This window comes from Microcaecilia unicolor, chromosome 6 (genome assembly GCF_901765095.1).
Source record: "Microcaecilia unicolor chromosome 6, aMicUni1.1, whole genome shotgun sequence".
NCBI lineage: Eukaryota > Metazoa > Chordata > Amphibia > Gymnophiona > Siphonopidae > Microcaecilia > Microcaecilia unicolor.
This window is the reverse complement of record NC_044036.1, coordinates 178,245,022-178,268,619: the sequence shown is the minus strand read 5'-3', so window position 1 is coordinate 178,268,619 and position 23,598 is coordinate 178,245,022. Positions and strand designations below refer to the sequence as shown.

At 47.2% G+C, this 23,598-nt stretch overlaps 1 protein-coding gene across 6 annotated transcripts in view; it reads left to right on the top strand.

Annotated features, from left to right (window-relative positions):
- Positions 1-23,598, top strand: part of POC1A (POC1 centriolar protein A) — a 122,474-nt gene that overhangs the window by 58,754 nt on the left and 40,122 nt on the right. For all 6 annotated transcript variants that reach the window (XM_030205889.1, XM_030205886.1, XM_030205888.1 and 3 more), the window contains one exon: positions 3,368-3,483. In XM_030205889.1, coding sequence (XP_030061749.1) covers positions 3,368-3,483 — 116 coding nt within the window. The remainder of the gene's footprint in view (positions 1-3,367; positions 3,484-23,598) is intronic.

The window sequence follows — 23,598 nt, the reverse complement described above, 5'->3', positions numbered from 1 at the left end:
GGGTTGCCCAAAGGACCACTCATGACCTTACAACACTTATCAGTGATTCATCCAACTTCTTCATCCTTGTCCCATTATTTTTCCCATTATAGAACTAGATGCAATAAGTGTAGCATTCAGGTTTTACTGTGCTGTGCTAAAGTAAACTCTTCCTGCTCAACCAAAACAGCCTTGTTTTTTTAAACTATCCCCCCTGTCACAACCAGTTCTTCTTCAAAATCTATACCCTGCCCTTCTGTAGTAGGCTGGGTTCACTTTTTCCTGCACCAATGGGAGCTGATTACCATGCATTGTTTGGTCCTTAGCATAATAAAGACAGGTTACCAACTGAGCTTTTTATAAGCAACCACTCCATTGTCCATTAAAACAGTCTTATCTCCAAGGCCCACACCAAGTCTATTGCAAGAAGAAGTCTTATCTGCTACAGTGTGATTGATACTGTATAACTAGTTCCTCTCAAAAAGAGTACTTCCACATTCTCAGGAAATCAGGAAGCCACCATCCTGGATCTGAGATCTCAATCTTTTTCTGCAAAGAGAAATTCAAAATGAATGCTCTTCCTTCCATTTTACCATTGCTAAAGAAGGGAGACTAGCTGTGGACATTATACTCTTATCCCAATCCATGTCCATTAGACAATCTCTCTGGTTTTCAACTCTGCAGGAGCAACTACCATTAGAAAGTCCTCCCTTTTGACCTTGCATAGACCCCCAGAGTTTTTAACAAATGCTTTGCATTTATAACTGCATATTTTCTTCACAACCTGGTTTTTCCTCACCTCAGTGATTGACCTCTAGTAGTCTCTACAGAGCCTTGCATTAATCCTCACAGGCCAAATGGGATGACAGAATTTCTCCACCTCTGCCAAGAAGCAACATGAATTTGGGATTTTGTCGTAGGCTGCTTGTTTTTGGATATAATGTGCCATCTTCTCAGTGTCCAGAATCTGGTGACCAACAGACTCTTTCAGTTGTGGGGGACCCCTTAAATAGATCTCTCTGAAGCATCAAAAATGAAAAACTGCTTCTTTACTGCTCAATCTGCCTTTCTCCAGATCACCTGCAAGGAATGCTCAAGAAATGCCCTGGGATTAATCTGTGCTCTGTGCTTACTCCTTGGTCCCATTCAAAGCAAAACACAGTGCACAAGTTAAACAGAGGCTAGGCATTATTAATCTTACCAAAACTGTTTTCCTTTTTTAAAGTGCTTATTGGTCCGTGCTGGCTTTCAGATTCTCCATTAATCACAGGGCAAGGGCTGCCTTCATCCCAGCCTGAAGGCACTTGTCTGCTAAGGTATGGCAGTGAGCAATTCGTAGTATCTTTCAACACACATTTAAGATATGTTTCCATGTAGTAATTAAATCTATTAGATTCCTATGCCTTCAAATTAGAGATTTTCCATTTGATCACAAATGGCCATGACCTTATTCACTGTTTGTCTTGAGTTATCATAGACTATTATTAGGGTTGCAAGTTAATCACCATTAACTCTGTGATTTAATGCATTAATTAAGTGCAGTTAAAAAAAATTATGTTGCAGCATCTCCTGTCTCCTCCAAACATCTCTTCTGCTCTCTTCCATTCCCAACCCTTTTTCTTGGCTCAATATGGTATCTTTTCCCTTACCCATGATTGAGCAACATTCCCCTCCCTCCTCCCGATCTGTATTAAAGATAGTCTTCTGTTGGTCCCCAACAGTGGCAGCGTTGCACATATGCTGCCTGCAGCCTGGTCCGAAGCTTTTCCTGTAACCTGTCCCATCCATGCAGAAACGGGCAGTGATGTTGGAGGAGGCAGTATGGGCCAGAGGTAAAACTTTGGTCCAGGCTGGAAGCAGAATATGTAAATGCTGCCAGGGACCAACAGAAGACCACTTTTTAATATAGGCTGGCTGGGGGTGGTGGGGATTGAGTGACTGATCCGGGGGGGGGGGGAGGGGAATGAGCTACGGACTCGCGAGCATAACTGGAGGAGCCACCAGTGGAAGCTATGGCCAAGGTGGTGAGTTCACGCAGCCACAAGAACAGCTTGGTGCTGCTCATTACCAGGTTTATGGTGTTGCTCAAGGGGAGGGAGGGAAGAGAGAGAGATAATGAACCTGTGGAAAGGGAGAAATATTAGATCTAGGGATGGGAGGGAGATTATCAATTCTTTAGGGAAGGGAAGGGGGGATGGGATTTGATATACTGCCTTTCTGTGGTTACAATCAAAGTGGTTTACATATGCAGGTACTTTATTTTGTACCTGGTGCAATGGAAGGTTGAGTGATTTGCCCAGAGTCACAAGGAGATGTAGTGGGAAATGAGCAGAATACCTTTGTGCGATTAATCGCAATTAAGAATTTTATTTAAAATTCAGTCTTACTATTTATACCATCTCTATTGTTTGGGGCTTCAAATTTCTTCCATCTGAGTACATTTCATTGGTGCTTTAGCTTATACTTGAACCAATGGATAACCAATTTCTCTGCTCATGAAGGAACGTTTTCTTCTGAAACCACCATTGTAAAAACCTCCTATGCTCTGTTACCTTATATCCTTTATGTAGCCATCATTTGAACCAATGGAGTCTGCCTGGAGTATCTCAGCTAGAATCGGGCTTTATTTACCTATGATCCTAATAGTTTCTTCCATTATGACAAGGAATTTCTCGGAAATCATCCCAAGTGTTTACCAAAAATAAAGCCTTTTCACACACATTGCCTGAAGTCTCATAAAAGCCACACAGAAAGTCCTCTACACTTTTTAGACTAAAAGTGGGCTGTTGTTACCTTAAATGAACAAATACATCAGAAAATATATGCAGCTATTTGTCTCCTTTGATCCCAACAGATCTGGCATTGCAGCTGCAAACTAAACTTTAGCAAATAAACTGTTGTCCTGCATCCAATTCTATTATGAACAAATTGGTACTGTCCTCACTGCTAAAATGAAATCTCTTCAACTGTACAGTATCTCTTCTGAAGCTGCTTCTGTTGGTTCCATTTGTAAAGCAGTTATCTGCTCCTTGCTTCATACATTTGCATTGCAGTTCTGCCTGGACTAGTCCACAATAAGATTGGCCAGCACAACTTGAACAATATCCTGTGTTTTGGTATGATATTTCAAGTTTTGCACCTTTTTATTGTGCAATCTGTTGCTGAATAGTAAACAATATAGGTGCGCAGCCCTGAGCTTGAAGTCGTCCTCTTGTGTGCTTGATCAATCTGCTAAGGAAAACACTTGTTAGAGGTGAGCAGCCATGCTTTCTGTGTTTTGAAAACTGTTTTAAAAAAAAAGTATGTGCATCTGTGGTATGTTTTGTAATATGTATGTTTAAGTAGTTGCATCTTGAACATAACTAAAAGTAAAATTAATCATTTTCAGGTTTGTAAATTATGTAGATTTTCATCCTAGTGGCACTTGCATTGCTGCAGCTGGTACAGATAACACAGTAAAGGTCTGGGATGTTCGAATGAACAAACTTCTTCAGCATTATCAAGGTATCTTTCCTTTTTATTATCTATTTATTATAATTCATTTTGCAATCCAAACAGCAAGCTTTCTCCAAAGAGCTAAATTGGAAGCCATTCCTCAAATACGTAATTTTTTTTTTTTTGTAGACAGAATCTAAACAAGCCTTTTAGGGGCAAGTGTTGTTCTGTACTGGAAGAAATTATCAATATGGGTTGCTTTTAATATGGGTTATTTTATTAGTACAGATGATTAGTAAGTTGAACTCATTGTATAAAATAGGAGCTATGCTATGCCTACGTTGATAACTACCCCCCACCCAAACTAAATCTCTACATTGTGTTTAGCTGCTTTCCAAATATATAATATTTAGGTTCCATTTTTGTGGGCACAATTGAGCTCCAGGTCATATCACTTTCAGAAGTTTTTCAAAGGAACAGTGTATTCTGAAGGTCAAATCGAGTTTTCACAGCCCATGACTTGAAAATGTATCAGTTGTCTGAGCAAGTAGAACTAACAATCATTTTCTACTGATCACTATTAAGGAGGCAAAAAGAGATTGAGAGGGTAATTGTGAAGAAGGTAAATAGGACAGGCATATATTGATCTTTATAGTAGCCTTAGGAGGTAATAGATATGTTATGAGTTAATATGGTAATTGAGGGCAATAATATTATTTCATTTATTTTAGCACACACCTTTTCTTTGGTAGCTTAAGGGGAGCTATCCAGGTATAGTAGGTATTACCCTGTCCTCATTGGGCTTAAAATTCATACCTAGCAATGATGGTGAAGTGATTTTTTTCCCCAAGTCATGAGAAGAAACAGCAGGATTTGAACATAGATTTTTCCTTGATTTCTTAGCCTGCTGCTCTAACCATTTGGCTATTCATCTGTGCCAGCCTGACAGTAGTTTTATGTTCTCTCCATAAAAGCTCAGTCTTATTTAGTGGACTGAACTTTGTTGTACCAGTCTCTTTGGGGTTTTGCACCCTACATGCATGACTGTGCACATTTCTTAGCTGCCAAATTTTTGATCATTCCTTAGTTTTGACTAGATGTTGCCTCCATGTTTTGTTCTCACTTTTTCAATTGTCTGCCTTGTTGCTGTTGTTTTTTTTTTTTTTTTTAATCATCTACAAAAATCAAGCCTTTCCTGATAATTCTTCCGTGGGATAACTTTAAACAATGTTGAATGGAACTGAACTGAAGACCTATCTTTGTGGCAACACCACATTTTCTTTGTAATGAACTCCTTTTGCTGCCAACTTAATCAGTTTCTAGCCCAGTCAGTTACTTTAGTAGTTCAGACACCTTAACTTCTTCACCCTGCAAGCAGTGATACAGCTCTTTCAGCACTCAGCTATTCACAAAGAAGACAAAACATCTGAAAATATCTTAAACTGTGATGACATTATTAGTGTACACTCAAACCAGTGCTTCAGTGCAAAGTGTGATGCCATCAGCTGTGACAGCATTCCATTATGACAGCATGGTCCATTGTTTATTTATTTGCTGCTTTTGTATCCCACATTTTCCCACCTATTTGCAGGCTCAATGTGGCTTACATTATATTGCAAAAGGTATAATCATAAATATAAGGGTTTGGTCTAATTTGACATATTACTGTGTTAAGAAATTAGGTAGATAGGTCAGTAGAATGATTTATATAACACAAAATAAAACAGGTAAGATATAATGACCAATAGTGATAACTAGTAAAAAAGCCCCATTTCTGATGCAAATGAAACGGGGGCTAGCAATGTTTTCTTCTGTGTGCATGTGGGAGTGTGTGTGTCCCTGCCCTCTGGTCTCTCTCCCCTCCCCCCTCTGAGTCCTTCACTGTTACAGAGCCAGCGATTTGATTTCGTGCTCTGCTGTTTTCCTTCACTGACTGTGTTACAGAGAGGGCGGGGCAGACACTCATAGGGAAACCGGATATCTCGCCCCTTCACACTTCCGGCTGGAGGCTTCATAGAACGTTGGTGTTGCTTTTTATATAGAAAGATATGATTAACATAATCAAATTAGAAGGGATCAGTATTAGTTGGTTTAGATATAGAATGGAATCAAGTCATTAAGGAAGATTCTTATTGTAAGTCTCTTCAAACCGGTGCGTCTTCAATAACTTCCAGAAGGCTGTCAAGTCACCCGCTGTTTTTATGGCATTCAGTAGTTTATTCCATAATTTTGTGCAGAGGTATGTGAAGGTAGATGCGTGTAATGATTTGTATTTGAGTCCTCTGCAATTGGGGTAGTGGAGGTTTAGGAAGGTACGTGATGAACTTTTGATATTTCGTGCTGGTAAGTTAAATTAGGTCTGATATGTATAATGGGGCTTCTCCATGGATGATTTTATGGGTTAAGGTGCAAATTTTGAATGCAATTTGATCTTTTAGTGGAAGCCAGTGTAATTTTTCTCTGAGGGGTTTGGCACTCTCATATTTCGCCTTTCCGAATATGAGTCTGGCTGTGATGATTTGGGCAGTCTGGAGTTTCTTAATGTTTTTTTCTTTACATCCTGTGAAAATGGAGTTACAGTAATCCAGATGGCTCAGTACAAGTGATTGCACTAGCTTCACTCTTTTCAGCTTCCACATTGCAAAAAACATTTTCTTTAAGTCAGTGGATGAATCTGGTCATGATTTGGTAACCTATTTTCTTGGGGAAGATTACAGCTTTGCCAAAACGGCACCTATAATATACTTAGTGAGAATGAATGGTCCTACATCAATTCTCCCCCCCCCCCCCCCCCCCCCCCCCGAAGGCTTCTTGATTTGCTTTTCAGCATTTTTATGTCTCCTTTAGGACGGCTTATTTGATCATTGAGCTTCATTGGTTATTTATGTGAAGACCTAATTGAGGTACTGTGACAGTGAAACAGATGATTCCTTAGCGACAACAGCAGATGAATCCAGAGGCTTGTGGGTTGTGTCCATCTACCAGCAGGTGGAGAGAGAGCCTGAACTGCACTGTCTTATAGGATGGAATGCTCATTGGCCAGTTAATGTTCTCTATCTCAAGCAGGTGAGTGGACAGGCAGCTCCTGTCTAGGTTTTATAGTTCAGGATAGCTTTGGGGTGTCCTGGCTGAGTGGTGCCGACTTCAGGAGCTGGCCTTACAGAATTTAAAGGGAATTTGGACAGATTCCTGAGGGAAAAGTCCATTGAACATTATTAAAAAATTTTTTTTTTTGGGGGGTGGGGGGGGGGGGGGAGGGGTTGCCAGGTTCTTGAAGCCTGGATTGGCCACTGTCGGAGACAGGATGCTGGGCTTGATGGACCTTTGGTCTTTTCCCAGTATGGCGGTGCTTATGTACTTATGTACATCTGGTCACTTCAGGTCTCCAGTCCTTTTTCTCTTCTCCTTCCTCCATATTTAAAATAAATAAATAAGGTGAGTAGCTGCTGCTTTCAGGGAGAGTAGCAATTCTCCAGTGCTTGTGGTCTTGGAGGAGGTATAAGTCCTGCTTCACCTACCACTGCAATCGATAGGGCGGACCACTCTGTGACTGACTGCCTCTCCGGGTGAGTGTATCTTCCCATGTGATAGTGATGCGTTGCTAGCAGTTTTTACTTTCGTTTTTAAGCATACCGATCCCATCCTTCTACGCTGTGTTCGCTGTGAGGAACGGTGAGCACAGTCAAGCTAAGACTGGGCTGGTGTGCTGACTCAGCCTCGGTGGTTATGGCAGTTCTTTTCTGAGGAATGGTGGCTTTCCCGCACATGTGGACATCGTGGCTGTGTTCTTCTCTGCAGGCTCGAGCAGCTCGGCCTTCCGCGGTCATTTTAATACAGTGCAGTTTGATTCCTGCTGCTCCCTTTGCTGCTCTGTTAGCCTCTATTTTGATGGTTTGGCTCCCTGTTTGTGCTGTTCTTGGGGGGGAGGTCTAAGCCCTGCGGACACCTTGTTTGGGGACCTATGGTACAGTGGCAGCAATCCTGGATTGTTGTGGTGTTAAGCCTGGGCCATTTCTAGGTTTCTCTCCGGGGTTCCGGTAGACCTGGAGTTTGGTGGTCCTCACTAGTCCTGCGGATCCACACAGTACAGTCTTGAGTATTGTTGTTGGTCCATCTGTGGGGTTCGACCCCAACAGGATGGTGCTTTGCAGGTATGTGGGCACGTCCCGTCAAAGAACTGGGGATGGTCCCGGCAGTCGACTAGTGGGTGCAGCATGTCACCAGTGTCCTCCTGTTGGAGCTTGGCTCCATTGCTGCTTCATGGCGGTTTCAGACCAGAAGTGCTGCGGGCTGGTCCTGCTTTTGGCTTCCCATCACTTTAGGGGGAACACTGATGTGTTGTGGTCATGCGTTTAGGAGGTTCACCATGTGGATGCTAAATTGGGGAGGTGTTTATCGGGCTGTATGGGTGAGAGTTTTAGTTGTCGTCCTATGTACACTGCTGAGAATGAGATGTTTTTTTTTTTTTTTTTTTGCATAATTCCTTGGTGGCTGTCCCAAGCATCTGTAGTGTGTGCAGTGATTGAGCAGTCTCTTGGATTTCAAGATGGTGGATGGCCTTCCTGCTGCAGGTTACTAGTTCTTGGCGGGGTTGTTATACTATTGGATTCTGTGGAGTTGCTGCTCTCCTTGTTAAGAGGTATAATTTTGGTGTCTCTCCTAGGAGGCTGGGCATCGCATGGCTAAACCATTTGTCCCCTATATACACTGCTAAAGGGGCGACTAACCATACACTGCAGTGCTAGTCATTGGACACAACACCCACTTGTTCTGGACTAAAGGAAAGAAAGTTATCAGTTAAGACACTATTTTTTTAACGTACATTTATCAATCACCCTATTCATAATTGCTCAAAGTGATGTACAGCAAGCTACTGCTCATTAACAATAGATTTTTGTGAACAGTGGTAGTTGATGCAGCAGGCTGTAGCAGTCTAAGCGGAAGATAAAGGAAGGAGTGGATAAGAGTTTTGATGATATGTCAAAGCAAGGGACAAAGTTTGGTGCCAGCATTCACCCCGCAACTACAGCCTCAGCCTTTGTTCATCAACTGCCCCCCAGCAGCTGCAGCCTCTATAGTTGCTGGGGGTGGGAGAGCATTGGGGAGAGGCTAATGCTGTGCTGTTGCTGCTGTGGACAGGTGGGCAATAGAGAGAATAAGGACGTGACTGCTGCGGAGCACTTGGGAGGGGGGTTGGGTGTACACTCTCAAAAAAATCCTTAGGGCTTCTGGAGAATCTCCTGATAAACAGTGTATAGGCCACAGGCATTGCTCCAAATCCCTTGTTATTGCTTTATTTGTTTTTTTTTTATTTTTTTATTGTGTGTTTATGCTTCTATACCTGGAACAGTGAGATTGTGTGGAATATAAGTTAAAACACTTATAAATGTGGGCCTCTACACTGTTGCTCTGTCTGCAACTGCAAACATGCCAACTATGTCTCCCAAGGCAAGCTCAAATCACTGTATCCCGGAGGTTGCAGGCCTACTTACCTCCCCTCCCCCACCTTGACATTGACTGATGCCATTGCTGGCACCACCTGATGATGATTTTGTTTTATCTGGTTTGTATTGGCCCCAGCAGCTGCTGATGATGGTGCATGCTTGCCATGTCCAAAATGTTACTGCTCATATTCTATGCCTGCAAAACCCAGGCATCAAGTCTCTTTAAAATCAAAAATCTCTTTATTGAAATACAATTATGAAGTATAGAACCTAACACACTGTAAAAAGAAAAACATTTCTTGTTTGTTTTCCACTGTTCTCTATTTGCTCAAGAATTCCCCTATCCCCATCCTTCCGTCCCCCTATGCTGTAGCCCATATCCTTAACATATTTAGGTGGTAGTAATAATGGCAGGAGCAGAAACAAGTGGACAGTTGTATATTACTATTTAAAATTATGCTGTATGGTTTATGGGATAGGAAGTTCAAATCTTAAATTATCAATGCTGAGCTATGAAATGTTATGTCTAATATTGTTAACTCTCGGGTTGATAGACCCTGTTTACTCCTACATCTTTTCTGTTCCCATATTGACTGGGTAAATGTAACATCAGGGCATGCCAGGGAGGTAAAATTCCTTGATGAAATCAAGGATTGTTTATTTATATAGAGCAGCTGGTTCAGGAACCAAGAGGGGGAACAATTCAAGACCTAGTCCTTAGTGGAGCACAATCTAGTGCAGGAGGTAATAGTGCAGGGCTTTTTGACAGTAGTGATCATAACATGATCAGATTTCATATAAGCTCTGGAGTAAGTACACACAGGAAATCTAATACATTAGCATTTAACTACGATAAAATGAGAAGCATGGTTAAAAAAAAAAACAAACAGAGGAGCAGTTGCGAAGGTCAAAAATTTATATCAAGCATGGATGCTGTTCAAAAATACCATCCCGGAAGCCCAGGCCAGATATAGTCCATGTATTAAAAAAGGAGGAAGGAAGGCCAAATATCAGCCTGCATGGTTAAAAGGTGAGGTGAAGGAAGCTATTAGAGCTAAAAGAAAATCCTTCAGAAAATGGAAGAAGGATCCAACTGAAAATAACAGCATAAGGAATGGCAAGTCAAATGCAAAGCGCTTGATAAGGAAGGCAAAGAGAGAGTTTGAAAAGCAGATTGCGTTGGAGGCAAAAATGCATAGTAAAAACATTTTTAGGTGTATTAGAAGCAAGAAACTGGCAAAAGAATCAGATGGACCACTAGATGACAGAGGGGTAAAAGGGGCACTCAGGGAAGACAAGGCCATAGCGGAGAGATTAAATGAATTCTTTGCTTCGTTTTTCACTGAGAAAGATGTGGGAGAGATGCCAATGCCAGAAATGGTATTCAGTGCTGACGAGTCAGAGAAATTAATCGAATCTCTGTAAACCTGGAGGATGTAATGGAGCAATTGACAAATTGAAGAGTAGCAGATTGCCAGGACCGGGGATGGTATACATCCCAGAGTACTGATAGAACTGAAAAATGAACTTGCAGAACTATTGTTAGTAATATCTAATTTATCTTTAAAATCAAGCATGGTACGGGAAGATTGGAGGATGGCCAATGTAACACCAATTTTTAAAAAGGGTTCCAGAGGTGATCCAGGACATTAAAGACCAGTGAGCCTGACGTTTGTGCAAGGCAAAATGGTAGAGACTATTATAAAGAACAAAATTACATCAGGGCATGCCAGGGAAAAATGAACTTGCAGAACTATTGTTAGAAATATCTAATTTATCTTTAAAATCAAGCATGGTACGGGAAGATTGGAGGATGGCCAATGTAACACCAATTTTTAAAAAGGGTTCCAGAGGTGATCCAGGACATTAAAGACCAGTGAGCCTGACATTTGTGCAAGGCAAAATGGTAGAGACTATTATAAAGAACAAAATTACAAACCATATACATATGCATGGATTAATGAGACAAAGCCAATATGGATTTAGTGAAGGCAAATCTTGCCTCACCAGTCTGCTACATTTCTTTGAAGGGGTGAACAAACATATGGATAAAGGTGAGCCAGTTGATATTGCGTATTTGGATTTTCAAAAGACATTTGACAAAGTACCTCATGAAAGACTCCAGAGGAAATTGGAGAGTCATAGGATAGGAGGTAATGTCCTACTGTGGATTAAAAACTGTTTAAAAGATAGAAAACAGAGAGTAGGGTTAAACGGTCAGTATTTTCAGTGAAGAACTACTACTACTACTACTATTTAGCATTTATATAGCGCTACAAAGCATACGCAGCGCTGCACAAACATGTAAGAAAGACAGCCCCTGCTCAAAGAGCTTACAATCTAATAGACAAAAATAAAGCAAGCAAAGCAATTAATTTGTAGAGGAAAGAGAAGGGTAGATAGTGGGGTTCCCCAGGGGTCTGTGCTGGGACTGCTGCTTTTTAACATTATTATAAAATGATCTAGAGATGGGAATAACTGGTGAGGTAATTAAATTTGCTGATGATACAAAGTTATTCTAAGTTGTTAAATTGCATGAGGATTGTGAAAAATTGCAAGAAGATCTTATGAGACTGGGAGGCTGAGCAAATGGCAGATGGCATTTAATGTGAGCAAGTGCAAAGTGATGCATGTGGGAAAGAAGAAACCCGAACTATAGTTACGTAATGCAAGGTTCCACATTAGGAGTCGCAGATCAGGAAAAGGATCTAGGTATTATCATTGATGATACTTTGAAACCATCTGCTCAGTGTGCAGCGGCGGCTAAGAAAGTAAATAGAATGTTGGGTGGTATTAGGAAAAAAACATGGAAAGCAAAAAGAGAACATTCCATATCATCAAGCTGATCAATCCATAGACTGGTGGGTTGTGTCCATCTACCAGCAGGTGGAGATAGAGAGCAATCCTTTTGCCTCCCTATATGTGGTCATGTGCTGCAGGAAACTCCTCAGTATGTTCTCTATCTCAGCAGGTGGTGGTCACACACAGCAGCAGCTCTGGCTAGGCCTCCAAGCCTAATTTTTAGGTTTTGTTGAGTGCCTGGGGTTGAGGGCTCTTCTTGAGCAAGTGCAAACCTGGTGGCGCCAGGTCCCTCCTTTTCTCCCCCCTCCCGCTGGCTCCGTTAAAAAAAAAAAAAAAAAATTTTGAACGTCCTTAAAGGCGTTTATTTCGACGTTTATTTAAACGTTTATTGCAGCTACTCACTGGGACACCAGGTCGTTACAGCTCGGAGCGGAAAGCAGGTAATTTTTACCTTTTTATAGCGGGCAGGGGGGTTTCCCGATTGATCTCCACGTGGCATATGGCGTCTGAGGGCGAGGGCGCAAAGAGTCGCTCCCCGGATCGCTTAGGCGCTTCTAGAGGGGATGCGGGGGTCTTAAAGTCTGATTCGCCCTTGTTGGGTGACAGTTTCGTGACCGATGAGTGTCCCGGTCCTTCCTCCGGCGTGGCGGTTTTTCCCGCCATAAACGCCCATCCCCCGCTGCTCGCCTCCGCCATCTTGGCCGGCCACGCGGCTCGGACGGCTTCTTCGTGGGCCGCCCTTGAGGGAGACATGCCATGGACGCCCTTAATTTGGGCGACGGCACCAAAGCGGCTAAAGTTAAGCGCCGTTTTTCCCGCGCGGCTCCTTCGTGGAGTGTCGCGCCGGACGCCATTTTGGATGCGCAGCATGTCTCTCCCCCGCTCTTGCGAGCGCCGGTTGAGGGTGCGTCTAGGGCTGTAGCCCAGGCTGCGGAAGTGCACAGTCTGGGGGGTTTCTCCCCCGAGTTTGTTTTGCTGCTGCATCAGGCCTTCCTTATGCAAAACGCTGCCCCTGCTCCCTCGTTTGGTAAAGAGGTTGAGGTCCCCGGAGGTAAACGCCCTCGGGTTGATTCCCAGGCCTTGGAGGACCTTGTCTCCTCCGATGTAGATGAGGGCAGCGTATCTGAGTTCTCCCAACGGTCCTTTGCGGATTCCTTGGAGGAGACGGATCCCCGCTCGGTTGGAGCGGATGACCCCACTGCAGCGCGGCTTTTTAGCTCAGAGGATTTGCCCAACCTGTTAGTGCAGGCCATGGGCATTTTGAAGATTTCCTCTCCGGAGGACGTCTCTCCCTCAGCCCCTGTTGGCTCTGCCATTATGCTGGGGACGAAACGCCCGCCTAGAACCTTCCACGTGCATGATGCCATGCACACCTTAATTTCGGCTCAATGGGATGTCCCGGAAGCGAGCCTCAAAGTGGCTAGGGCTATGTCCCGCCTCTATCCTTTGCCTAAAAGTGAACGTGAGGCCTATCTGTGGCCTACCGTGGATTCTTTAATCACTGCGGTGGCTAAGAAAACGGCTTTGCCGTTGGAAGGTGACACGGCCCTAAAGGACGCCCAAGACAGAAGATTGGAGGCGGCCTTAAGGTCGTCCTTTGAGGCGACTGCTTTAAGTTTGCAGGCCTCGGTTTGCGGTTCCTATGTGGCCAGTGCGTGCCTGACTATGGTGCAGCAGGCTTCCCCCTCGGATCATTCCTTGAGGGCTGATTGGCCGGCCCTGGAATCGGGCTTAGCCTATTTGGCAGACTTGCTGTATGATGTCTTGAGAGCCTCAGCTAAAGGCATGGCTCAGACAGTCTCTGCGCAGCGGTGGCTTTGGCTGAAACATTGGTCTGCTGACCACGCCTCTAAATCCCGCCTGGCTAGATTGCCTCTTAAAGGCAAGCTGCTCTTTGGGGTCGAGCTGGACAAAATCGTGACCGATCTCGGCACGTCTAAGGGCAAGAAGTTACCAGAGGTCAGGGCTCGGGCTAGTACTCGTTCCGGTACCTCCAGAGGACGGTTTCAGGAAGCCCGTCGGTACCGCCCGGGCAGGTCGGGCTCCTCTGCCCCCTCTTCCTTCAAGAGGACTTTCTCCCCCAAGCAGCATTCCTTTCGCAGAGACCGCCGTCCCGGAGGTGCTCCCTCCGGTCCTCCCCCAGGGTCTCGTACCCAATGACGGGGCCTTGGTCCACGCCCCAGTGCAGATTGGAGGACGGCTGTCCTCGTTTCTGGGCGAGTGGACCACAATAACTTCAGACGCTTGGGTGCTGGAAGTCATCAGAGACGGCTACAAGCTAGAGTTCTGCCGACCCTTAAGAGACGGGTTTGTACTCTCTCCCTGCAAGTCTCCGGTCAAAGCTGTGGCAGTGCAGCAGACCTTGGACAACCTGATCCGCCTGGGTGCGGTCGTTCCGGTGCCAGAAAATCAGATTGGCAAGGGACGTTACTCCATTTACTTTGTGGTACCAAAGAAAGGAGGTTCTGTCCGGCCTATCCTCGACCTCAAAGGGGTTAATCGGGCCTTGAAAGTGCGGCACTTTCGCATGGAGACTCTCCGCTCTGTTATAGCGGCAGTGAAGGCAGGAGAGTTCTTGGCTTTCTTGGACATCAAGGAAGCGTACCTGCATATTCCCATCTGGCCTCCTCATCAACGCTTCCTGCGTTTTGCAGTCCTGGGACGACACTTCCAGTTCAGAGCCCTCCCTTTCGGGTTGGCTACTGCTCCGCGGACCTTTTCCAAAGTAATGGTGGTCATCGCGGCCTTCCTGCGAAAGGAAGGAGTACAAGTCCATCCTTATCTGGACGACTGGTTGATCCGAGCCCCCTCTTATGCAGAGTGCGGCAAAGCTGTGAACCGGGTGGTTGCTCTTTTGAGCTCCCTGGGGTGGATCATCAACTGGGAGAAGAGCCAGCTGCGCCCGACTCAGTCCCTGGAGTATCTGGGAGTTCGATTCGACACCCAAGTGGGCAGAGTGTTCCTGCCAGACAATCAGATTGTCAAACTTCAGGCTCAGGTGGACCAGTTCCGAGTAGCCTCTCCTGTTCGGGCTTGGGACTATGTGCAGCTGTTGGACTCTATGACGGCCACGATGGAAGTAGTGCCCTGGGCCAGGGCTCATATGAGACCACTACAACACTCTCTGTTGCAGCGCTGGACTCCGATGTCGGAGGATTATGCTGTGCGCCTTCCCTTGGACCCAGCAGTGCGCAAGGCGCTGAGCTGGTGGCTGCAGACAGACAAGTTGTCTGCAGGAATGCCTCTGGTGACCCCAGAGTGGATTGTCGTCACGACGGACGCCTCTTTGACGGGCTGGGGAGCCCACTGCTTGGGAAGGACAGCGCAGGGGCTCTGGTCTCCTGCAGAGGCAAAGTGGTCTATCAACCTCCTGGAACTCAGAGCCATTCGGTTGGCGCTTTTGGAGTTCATCCCGGTACTGGCGTTGAAGCCAGTACGGGTCCTGTCGGACAATGCCACTGCTGTGGCCTATGTCAACCGCCAGGGAGGTACCAAGAGCGCCCCTCTAGCCAAGGAGGCCATGAATCTATGCCAGTGGGCGGAAGCGAACCTGGAACAGCTGTCAGCGGCCCACATTGCCGGAGTCATGAATGTCAAGGCGGACTTTCTCAGTCGCCATACCTTGGAGCCCGGAGAGTGGCAGCTATCTGCTCAGGCGTTCTTGGACATCACGAAGCGCTGGGGCCAGCCGAGCCTAGATCTGATGGCGTCATCGGCCAATTGCCAAGTGCCGCGTTTTTTCAGCAGAGGACGGGACCCTCGATCCCTGGGAGTAGATGCTCTTCTCCAACAGTGGCCGACACAAGAGCTTCTCTATGTGTTCCCGCCCTGGCCCATGTTGGGCAGGGTGCTAGACCGGGTGGCAAAGCATCCGGGCCGGATAATCCTGGTGGGTCCGGACTGGCCCAGACGTCCCTGGTATGCGGACTTGATCAGGCTCTCAGTCGACGATCCTCTGCGACTGCCTGTGGAGCAGGGCCTGTTACATCAGGGTCCCGTGGTGATGGAGGATCCCTCCCCCTTTGGTCTTACGGCCTGGCTATTGAGCGGCAGCGTCTGAGAAAGAAGGGCTTCTCAGACAAGGTCATCGCCACTATGCTGAGAGCGAGGAAGCGCTCTACTTCTACTGCTTACGCCAGGGTTTGGCGTACCTTTGCAGCGTGGTGTGAAGCAGGCTCACTTTCTCCCTTCTCTGCTCCAATTTCTTCAGTGTTGGCGTTCCTGCAAGAAGGTCTGGAGAAAGGCCTGTCGCTCAGTTCCCTTAAAGTCCAGGTAGCGGCTCTGACTTGCTTCAGGGGCCGCCTGAAGGGTGTTTCCCTGGCTTCACAGCCAGATGTGGTGCGCTTTCTCAAGGGAGTTAATCACCTGCGCCCTCCTCTGCACTCTGTGGTGCCTGCATGGAATCTCAATCTGGTGCTAAGAGCATTGCAGAAGCCGCCTTTTGAACCCTTGTCGAGGGCATCTCGGAAAGACCTGACGTTGAAAGCAGTCTTTTTGGTGGCTATCACTTCAGCCAGAAGAGTTTCCGAGCTCCAGGCGCTCTCATGTCGAGAGCCTTTTCTGCAGTTCACTAAGGCAGGAGTGACTATTCGCACAGTGCCTTCCTTCCTGCCCAAGATTGTTTCTCGCTTCCATGTGAATCAGCAGCTCTGTCTCCCTTCCTTTCGTAGGGAGGACTACCCAGAGGAATACTCTGCTCTCAAATGTCTGGATGTGAGACGAGTCATCATCAGATACTTGGAAGTGACCAATGATTTCCGGAAATCGGATCATCTGTTTGTCCTGTTTGCAGGTCCTCGTAGGGGTCTGCAGGCTGCTAAGCCTACAGTGGCAAGATGGGTCAAGGAAGCCATTGCAGCGACTTATGTGGCCGAGGGGAAGGTGCCGCCTATCCAGCTGAAGGCTCACTCCACAAGAGCTCAGGCGGCCTCGATGGCAGAGGCCGGTTCCGTCTCCTTGGAAGAGATATGCAAGGCGGCAACTTGGGCTTCGGCCCATACATTCTCCAAGCATTACCGCTTGACTGTGGCTGCTCGGGCGGAGGCCCGGTTTGGAGCTTCAGTGTTGCGGTCAGGGATTTCTATGTCCCGCCCTGGGTGAGTACTGCTTCGGTACATCCCACCAGTCTATGGATTGATCAGCTTGATGATATGGAAGGTAAAATTATGTATCATACCTGATAATTTTCTTTCCATTAATCATAGCTGATCAATCCATAGTCCCTCCCAGATATCTGTACTGTTTATATTCTGGTTGCATTTCAGATTCAAGTTTAGTCTTCAGTTCCTGTTCAGGAAGACTTCGTGTTCAAGTTATTTTTTCACTTGGATTCTTCAAGAGTTGAGACGAGTTTGTGTTACAGTGAGCTGCTGCATTCCTCTCCCCTCCGTTTTACGGGGCTGGATTGAGATTTTAATTCTGCCGGCACTCCCTCCCGCTTCGTGCGGCTGTAGGGCAGCTTTGTACCCCTCCCGCTTCGGCGGTGTTAGGGTCAGTAAGCTCCTCCTGCGGTTGCGGTTGCAGGATAAGCCAGATCCCCCCGCATCGGCGGGTGTGGTGTCCCTCCCCCGCTCCGCGGGGATGAGCTGGACGGATTCCCCTCCCCCACTTGTGTGGGGATGAGCTGGGTTAATTCCCCTCCCCCGTTTCGGCGGTGGTGAGCTGGGCAGAGTGTCCCTTTGTGGGTGTAATTCTCTAAGTGCTGAGTCCTGCGGATGGAGCTTTGATATCGACATACTGAGGAGTTTCCGGCAGCACATGACCACATATAGGGAGGCAAAAGTTTGCTCTCTATCTCCACCTGCTGGTAGATGGACACAACCCACCAGTCTATGGATTGATCAGCTATGATTAATGGAAAGAAAATTATCAGGTATGATACATAATTTTACCTTATAATGCCTTTGTATCGCTCCATGGTGCAACTGCAACTTGAATACTGTGTGCAATTTTGGTCTAAAAAGATACAGTGGAATTAGAAAGGTACAGAGAAGGGTGACAAAAATGACAAAGGGGATGGGATGACTTCCTATGAGAAAAGGCTAAAGCGGCTAGGGCTCTTCAGCTTGGAGAAGAGACGGCTGAGGAGGAGATATGATAGAGGTCTATAAAATAATGAATGGAATGGGTGGATGTGAATCACTTGTTCACGCATTCAAAAAATACTATGACCAGAGGGCACGCAATGAAGCTATTAAGTAGTAAATTTAAAACAAATCGGAGAAAATATTTCTTCACGCAACATGTAATTAAACTCTGGAATTCATTCAAGAGAATGTGGTAAAAGCAGTTAGCTTAGGGTTTAAGAAAGGTTTGGATAACTTCCTTAAAGAAGAGTCCATAAACCATTATTAAGATGAATTTGGGGAAAACCCACTGCTTATTTCTAGAGTAAGCCACATAAAATCTATTTTTCTGTTTTGGGATCTTGCCAGGTACTTGTAAACTGGATTGGTCATTGTTTGAAATAGGATACTGGACTGATGGACCTTCAGTCTGTCCCAGTTCTTACATCTATTGTATATACTTTGGTTAAATGTTAGCCACACTGAACTGGTTTATGTGAATTCCGGAAATTGTAGGTTATAAGTACCAGTAAATAAATAACCTTCCCTTACGAGTTGAAAGGCTTTTCAGGCTTTTCATTTACTATTTTGTTTTCTTGCCATGCTTTTCTAATAACACTAGATTGAATGAATAAAAGCATCCTCTGTTGATTAGAGGGATCAGTAAATCTCCAATTAACCAAAGTACTTGTGCTAGCTAGGAGAAGAACCCTCTGCACTTTGAGTTCCTTTTTTCTCAGAATTAATGAAGAACATGAGATCTAACAAGCAAGGAAATTGTTGCATTCTGTCTAGGGAGTCCAAGTGGGTTTTAAAGTTGTGATTATTTTTCCGGGTGTCCAGCAGTGCCATGGCAGACACATATGTAAATAAGTATTGCCATACTGGGAAAGACCAAAGGTCCATCAAGCCCAGCATCCTGTTTCCAACAGTGGCCAATCCAGGTCACAAATACCTGGCAAGATCCCAAAAAAGTACAAAATATTTTATACTGCTTATCCCAGAAATAGTGAATTTTCCCCTAGTCCATTTAATAATGGTCTATGGACTTTTCCATTAGGAAGCCGTCCAAACCTTTTTAAAACTCCGCTAAGCTAACCGCTTTTACCACATTCTCTGGCAATGAATTCCAGAGTTTAATATAACGTTGAGTGAAGAAACATTTTCTCCGATTCGTTTTAAATTTACTACATTGTAGCTTCATCGCATGCCCCCTAGTCCTAGTATTTTTGGAAAGCGTAAACAGACGCTTCATATCTACCCGTTCAGCTCCACTCATTATTTTATAGACCTCTGTCATATCTCCCCTCAGTCGCCTTTTCTCCAAGCTGAAGAGCCCTAGCCGCTTTAGCCTTTCCTCATAGGGAAGTCGTCCCATACCCTTTATAATTTTCGTCGCCCTTCTCTGCACCTTTTCTAATGCCACTATATCTTTTTTTGAGATGCAGTGACCAGAATTGACCACAATATTCGAGGTGCGGGTCGCACAATGGAGCGATACAAAGGCATTATAACATCCTCATTCCTCAGTGACCCTCCAGACCGGTCAAGACGCGTGGGTTATGTACTCCTACCAGCAGAGGGAGACTGAGAAACCACTGAGCTTTTGATACTGTATATATAACCTGTGCAGCACCCCCACTAGCCAGTATTTTCTCAGTCTCAGCAGAGGTAGAAGGACAGCCTGTGCAGTCTTCACTGGTCTGGTGAGGTAGTTTTCCTCATAGGAAGTAGAAATTGGGTGGTTTGTTCCATTTTGGTTCATTCTGTGTCTCCCTGTACGTGGTTAAAAAAAAAAAAAAAAAGTGTGCTTCGGGGCCCTGGGTCCGGTGGGGCCCAGTGTTTCCCCTGGGGTGTTACACCTGTGTGGCAGGTCCCTCCCCCTAAGCTGCTCTCCATCTCTGACTAAGTGGCAGCTCTGTGCCTCGGCTGCTTTCTCTGGACTGAAGCCTTGAGTGCCTCACAATTGTCAGCTGCCAGCAGTGTTCTGGCCCTTTAAGAGCCTTTTATTATTTATTTAGTGCGGAACTGAAGAGGAAATCAGTTTCCCTGCACTAGACGGGAGAGCAGTGCGAAGTTACTTGACAGGGGCGCCGGAGTTCATAATTAGCGCGGAGGCGGACTGTGTGTGTGTTTGATTATGACCGGCAAGCTACTTCATTGTCGCGCCTGTTCGCGGCGGGGGTTAGAGACGGCGGGCGGTCAGTGCCGCCTCTGTGGCGAACCTAAACAGTCAAGTTCGGCTCCCCCCGTGTTGGCCGCAGAACTTCCGACGGGATCGCCGGTGTTGGTGTCAGCGGGATCGCAGGCAGGCGCGATGTCGGCAGTTGCGGTTTCGGCGGGAACGGACGCCATTTTGAATCCGCCGCGATCCGCAGATGCGCTTAGTGTGGGGCCAGCTTCCTCCGGTTTAGGCCAGAAAGTCCCCTCTGAGAGCTCAGGATGTGTCGGTTTTCCTCCAGATTTTGTATGGTCTCTGTTCCAAGCCTGGAAGGCCGGACCTCCTCAGGTGGAGGAGGGGCATGGCTCTATGCTAACTAAAAGACCAAGATTGGAATGGTCAGAAGATGGGGACTGTGTGTCTCAGCTGGGTTCGGAAGACCCAATAGGGATTGAGGAGGAGGTAGAGGGGTTTGAAGACTCTCTTAACCTGATTGAGGCATTACCTGGGGAGGACCCCTCCGTTGTCAGAATTTTCCATAGGGATGAGCTTGCGGAGCTCATAGACCAAGTCACGGTGACACTTAAGTTTGAGCCTGAGGTACCCGTGGGTGAATCAGGGCAGGACCCTTTGGTAAAGGGTATTCACAGTAAGGCACGGTCCTTTCCTATGAACAAGGACCTCCGGGAGATGATTTCCCAGGAGTGGAAGTCACCGGATGCTCCATGCAAGGTCTTTAAGGCAATGGCGCGGCTCTATCCTCTTCCTCAGCAGGACAAAGATTCCTTGAAGGCCCCTACGGTGGATGCAGTGGTTACAGCAGTGACTAAAGCGACGGCTATCCCGGTAGACGGCGGAGCCGCTCTCCGCGACCCCCAGGATAGGAGAATTGACGCCTTCCTTAAGCGTACTTTTGATTTGTCAGTGCTCGCGCTCCAGGCCTCGGTATGTGGGGGCCTGGTGGCCCGAGCATGTTTTCGCTGGGCCGAGAAACTCCTGGATGAGTCAGTGGAGGTTGGGGCCTCCGGAGTTCAGGATTTAGCCAAGCTTGAGATGGGTTCGTCTTTCTTGTCGGATGCCCTTTATGATTTATTGAGGGCGTCCGCCAAGAACATGGCTATGGTAGTTGGAGCGCGTAGGGCCCTATGGCTGAGAGGTTGGGTCGCGGATGCAGCTTCTAAAGCGAAGTTGTGTTCTCTGCCATTTAAGGGAACCATGCTCTTTGGAGAGGATTTGGACAATTTGGTGAAAGGCCTTAGTGATGCTAAGATTCCTCGCCTGCCGGATTTACGTCCCAGGTCGGGCACCAGAGGGGTGTCTACTCGTGGTCGTTTTGCTGAGGCCCGCCGGTATAGGCCGGGACGGACTAGTGGGCCTTTTAGAGGACGGTTTTTTTCAGCGCACACAGTCCTTTCGAGGGAATCGTCGCGGAGGACGTGACTTTGCCTCGAGAGGACAGGCGTCCGGACGGAATGTGCAATGAAGGTGTTCGGACCCAGGCTCTGGTACGAGTAGGAGCTCGGCTGAGTCAGTTTTATCAGAGCTGGGTCCAAATCACGTCCGATCGGTGGGTTCTCGAGGTAATTCGAGATGGTTATGCGCTGGAATTCGAGGAGTCGCCCCCCGAGAGGTTTCTGGAGTCCCCATGTCATTCAAGAATCAAGAAAGCAGCAGTTCGAGACACGTTGCGTCGCCTTCTGGCTCTGGGAGCAGTGGTTCCGGTTCCTCCAACGCAGAGATGCTTAGGGTGCTATTCGATCTATTTTGTAGTACCAAAGAAGGAGGATGCCTGGCGTCCGGTGTTGGATCTCAAGGGAGTCAATTCAGCGCTCAAGGTTCCCTCATTTCGCATGGAGACGTTGCGGTCCGTTATTGTCGCGGTACGGCAGGGAGAGTTCCTGACGTCGCTGGATTTGACGGAAGCTTATCTTCACATTCCCATTCGGACGGCGCATCAGCGTTTTCTACGTTTTGCGGTCTTAGGAAAGCATTTTCAGTTTTGTGCTCTTCCCTTCGGGCTAGCAACAGCTCCCCGCACCTTTTCCAAGGTGATGGTAGTAGTGGCGGCGGCTTTGCGGAGACAGGGCATTTTGGTGCACCCGTATCTGGACGATTGGTTGATTCGGGCCAAGTCTCAGGCGGAGAGCGAAGTGGCTACAGCGCGGGTGGTAGCCTTGCTGGAATCGCTTGGTTGGGTAGTGAACCACAGCAAGAGCCATCTCGTCCCGTCCCAATCACTCGAGTATCTAGGAGTGCGCTTCGAGACGCTCAACGGTCGAGTGGTGTTGCCGACTCTGCGGATCCGCAGGTTACAGGATCAGATTCGTCACTTCCTGGCAGGGAACAGGCCGACAGCGCGTGCTTACCTTCAGGTTTTGGGCATGATGGCAGCGACTATAGAGGTGGTGCCCTGGGCCAGAGCGCACATGCGGCAGTTACAGTCGGCACTGCTCAGTCGGTGGTCTCCTCAATCACAGGGGTTGGAGATGCGTTTGCCTCTGACTGCTCTTCCGCGTCTCAGTCTCCGTTGGTGGCTAGACGCTCGAAACTTAGTGAAGGGAATGCCATTGGAAGCTCCAGAATGGGTCATTCTCACCACGGATGCCAGCCTGTCCGGTTGGGGGGCTCATTGTCTCGGTCAGGTGGCGCAGGGACGGTGGTCTCAGGAGGAAGCCCAGTGGTCCATCAACCGGTTGGAGACACGGGCCATTCGTTTGGCTCTTCAGTATTTACAGACGCTGCTTCAAGGCAGGGCTGTCAGAGTTCTCTGCGACAATGCCACGGCCGTAGCTTACGTCAATCGGCAAGGGGGCACAAAGAGTCGGGCGGTCGCAGAGGAAGCAGAGCTGTTGTGCCAGTGGGCAGAACTTCATCTTCAGGCCTTATCGGCAGCTCATGTGGCCGGGGTGGACAACGTAGACGCCGATTACCTCAGCAGGCATACTCTAGACCCCGGGGAATGGGCGCTTCATCGCTCGGTTTTCAATCGCATTGTGTCAGTGTGGGGGATGCCTGTAATGGATCTCATGGCAACGGCGTGCAATGCGCAAGTGCCGCGGTTCTTCAGTCGCAGAAGAGACCCGCGGTCGGAAGGAATCGACGCCCTGCTGATGCCGTGGCCTCAGGAGTTGCTGTACGTGTTCCCTCCGTGGCCGTTAGTGGGGAGAGTAGTTCAACGCATCGAACGTCATCCGGGGCGGGTGATTATGATAGCTCCAAATTGGCCGCGTCGCCCGTGGTACGGAGACCTAGTCCGTCTGGCGGTGGCGGATCCCCTGCCATTGACAGAGACAGTGTTGTTGTGTCAAGGTCCCATCAGTCTCCCAGATCCGGCTCAGTTCTCGCTTATGGCTTGGCTCTTGAAAGGAGCAAGTTGAGGAAAAAAGGTTTTTCTTCCAGAGTTGTTGCTACGATGTTGAGTTCCCGGAGGCAGTCCACTTCTCTGGCGTACGTTCGAGTCTGGAGGCTTTTTGAGCACTGGTGCCTAGCTCGGAATTTGAGGGCTATACATGCTTCGGTCGCGGATGTGCTAGAATTTTTGCAGGATGGTCTGGACAAGGGGCTGGCCTTGTCTACTTTGAAGGTTCAGGTGGCAGCATTGTCCTGTTTTCGTGGCAAGGTTCAAGGTAAGTCGTTGGCTTCGTCTGCGGATGTGATTCGATTTTTGAAGGGAGTGAAATTGCTTCGGCCTCCGCAACGCCAGCTCGTTCCT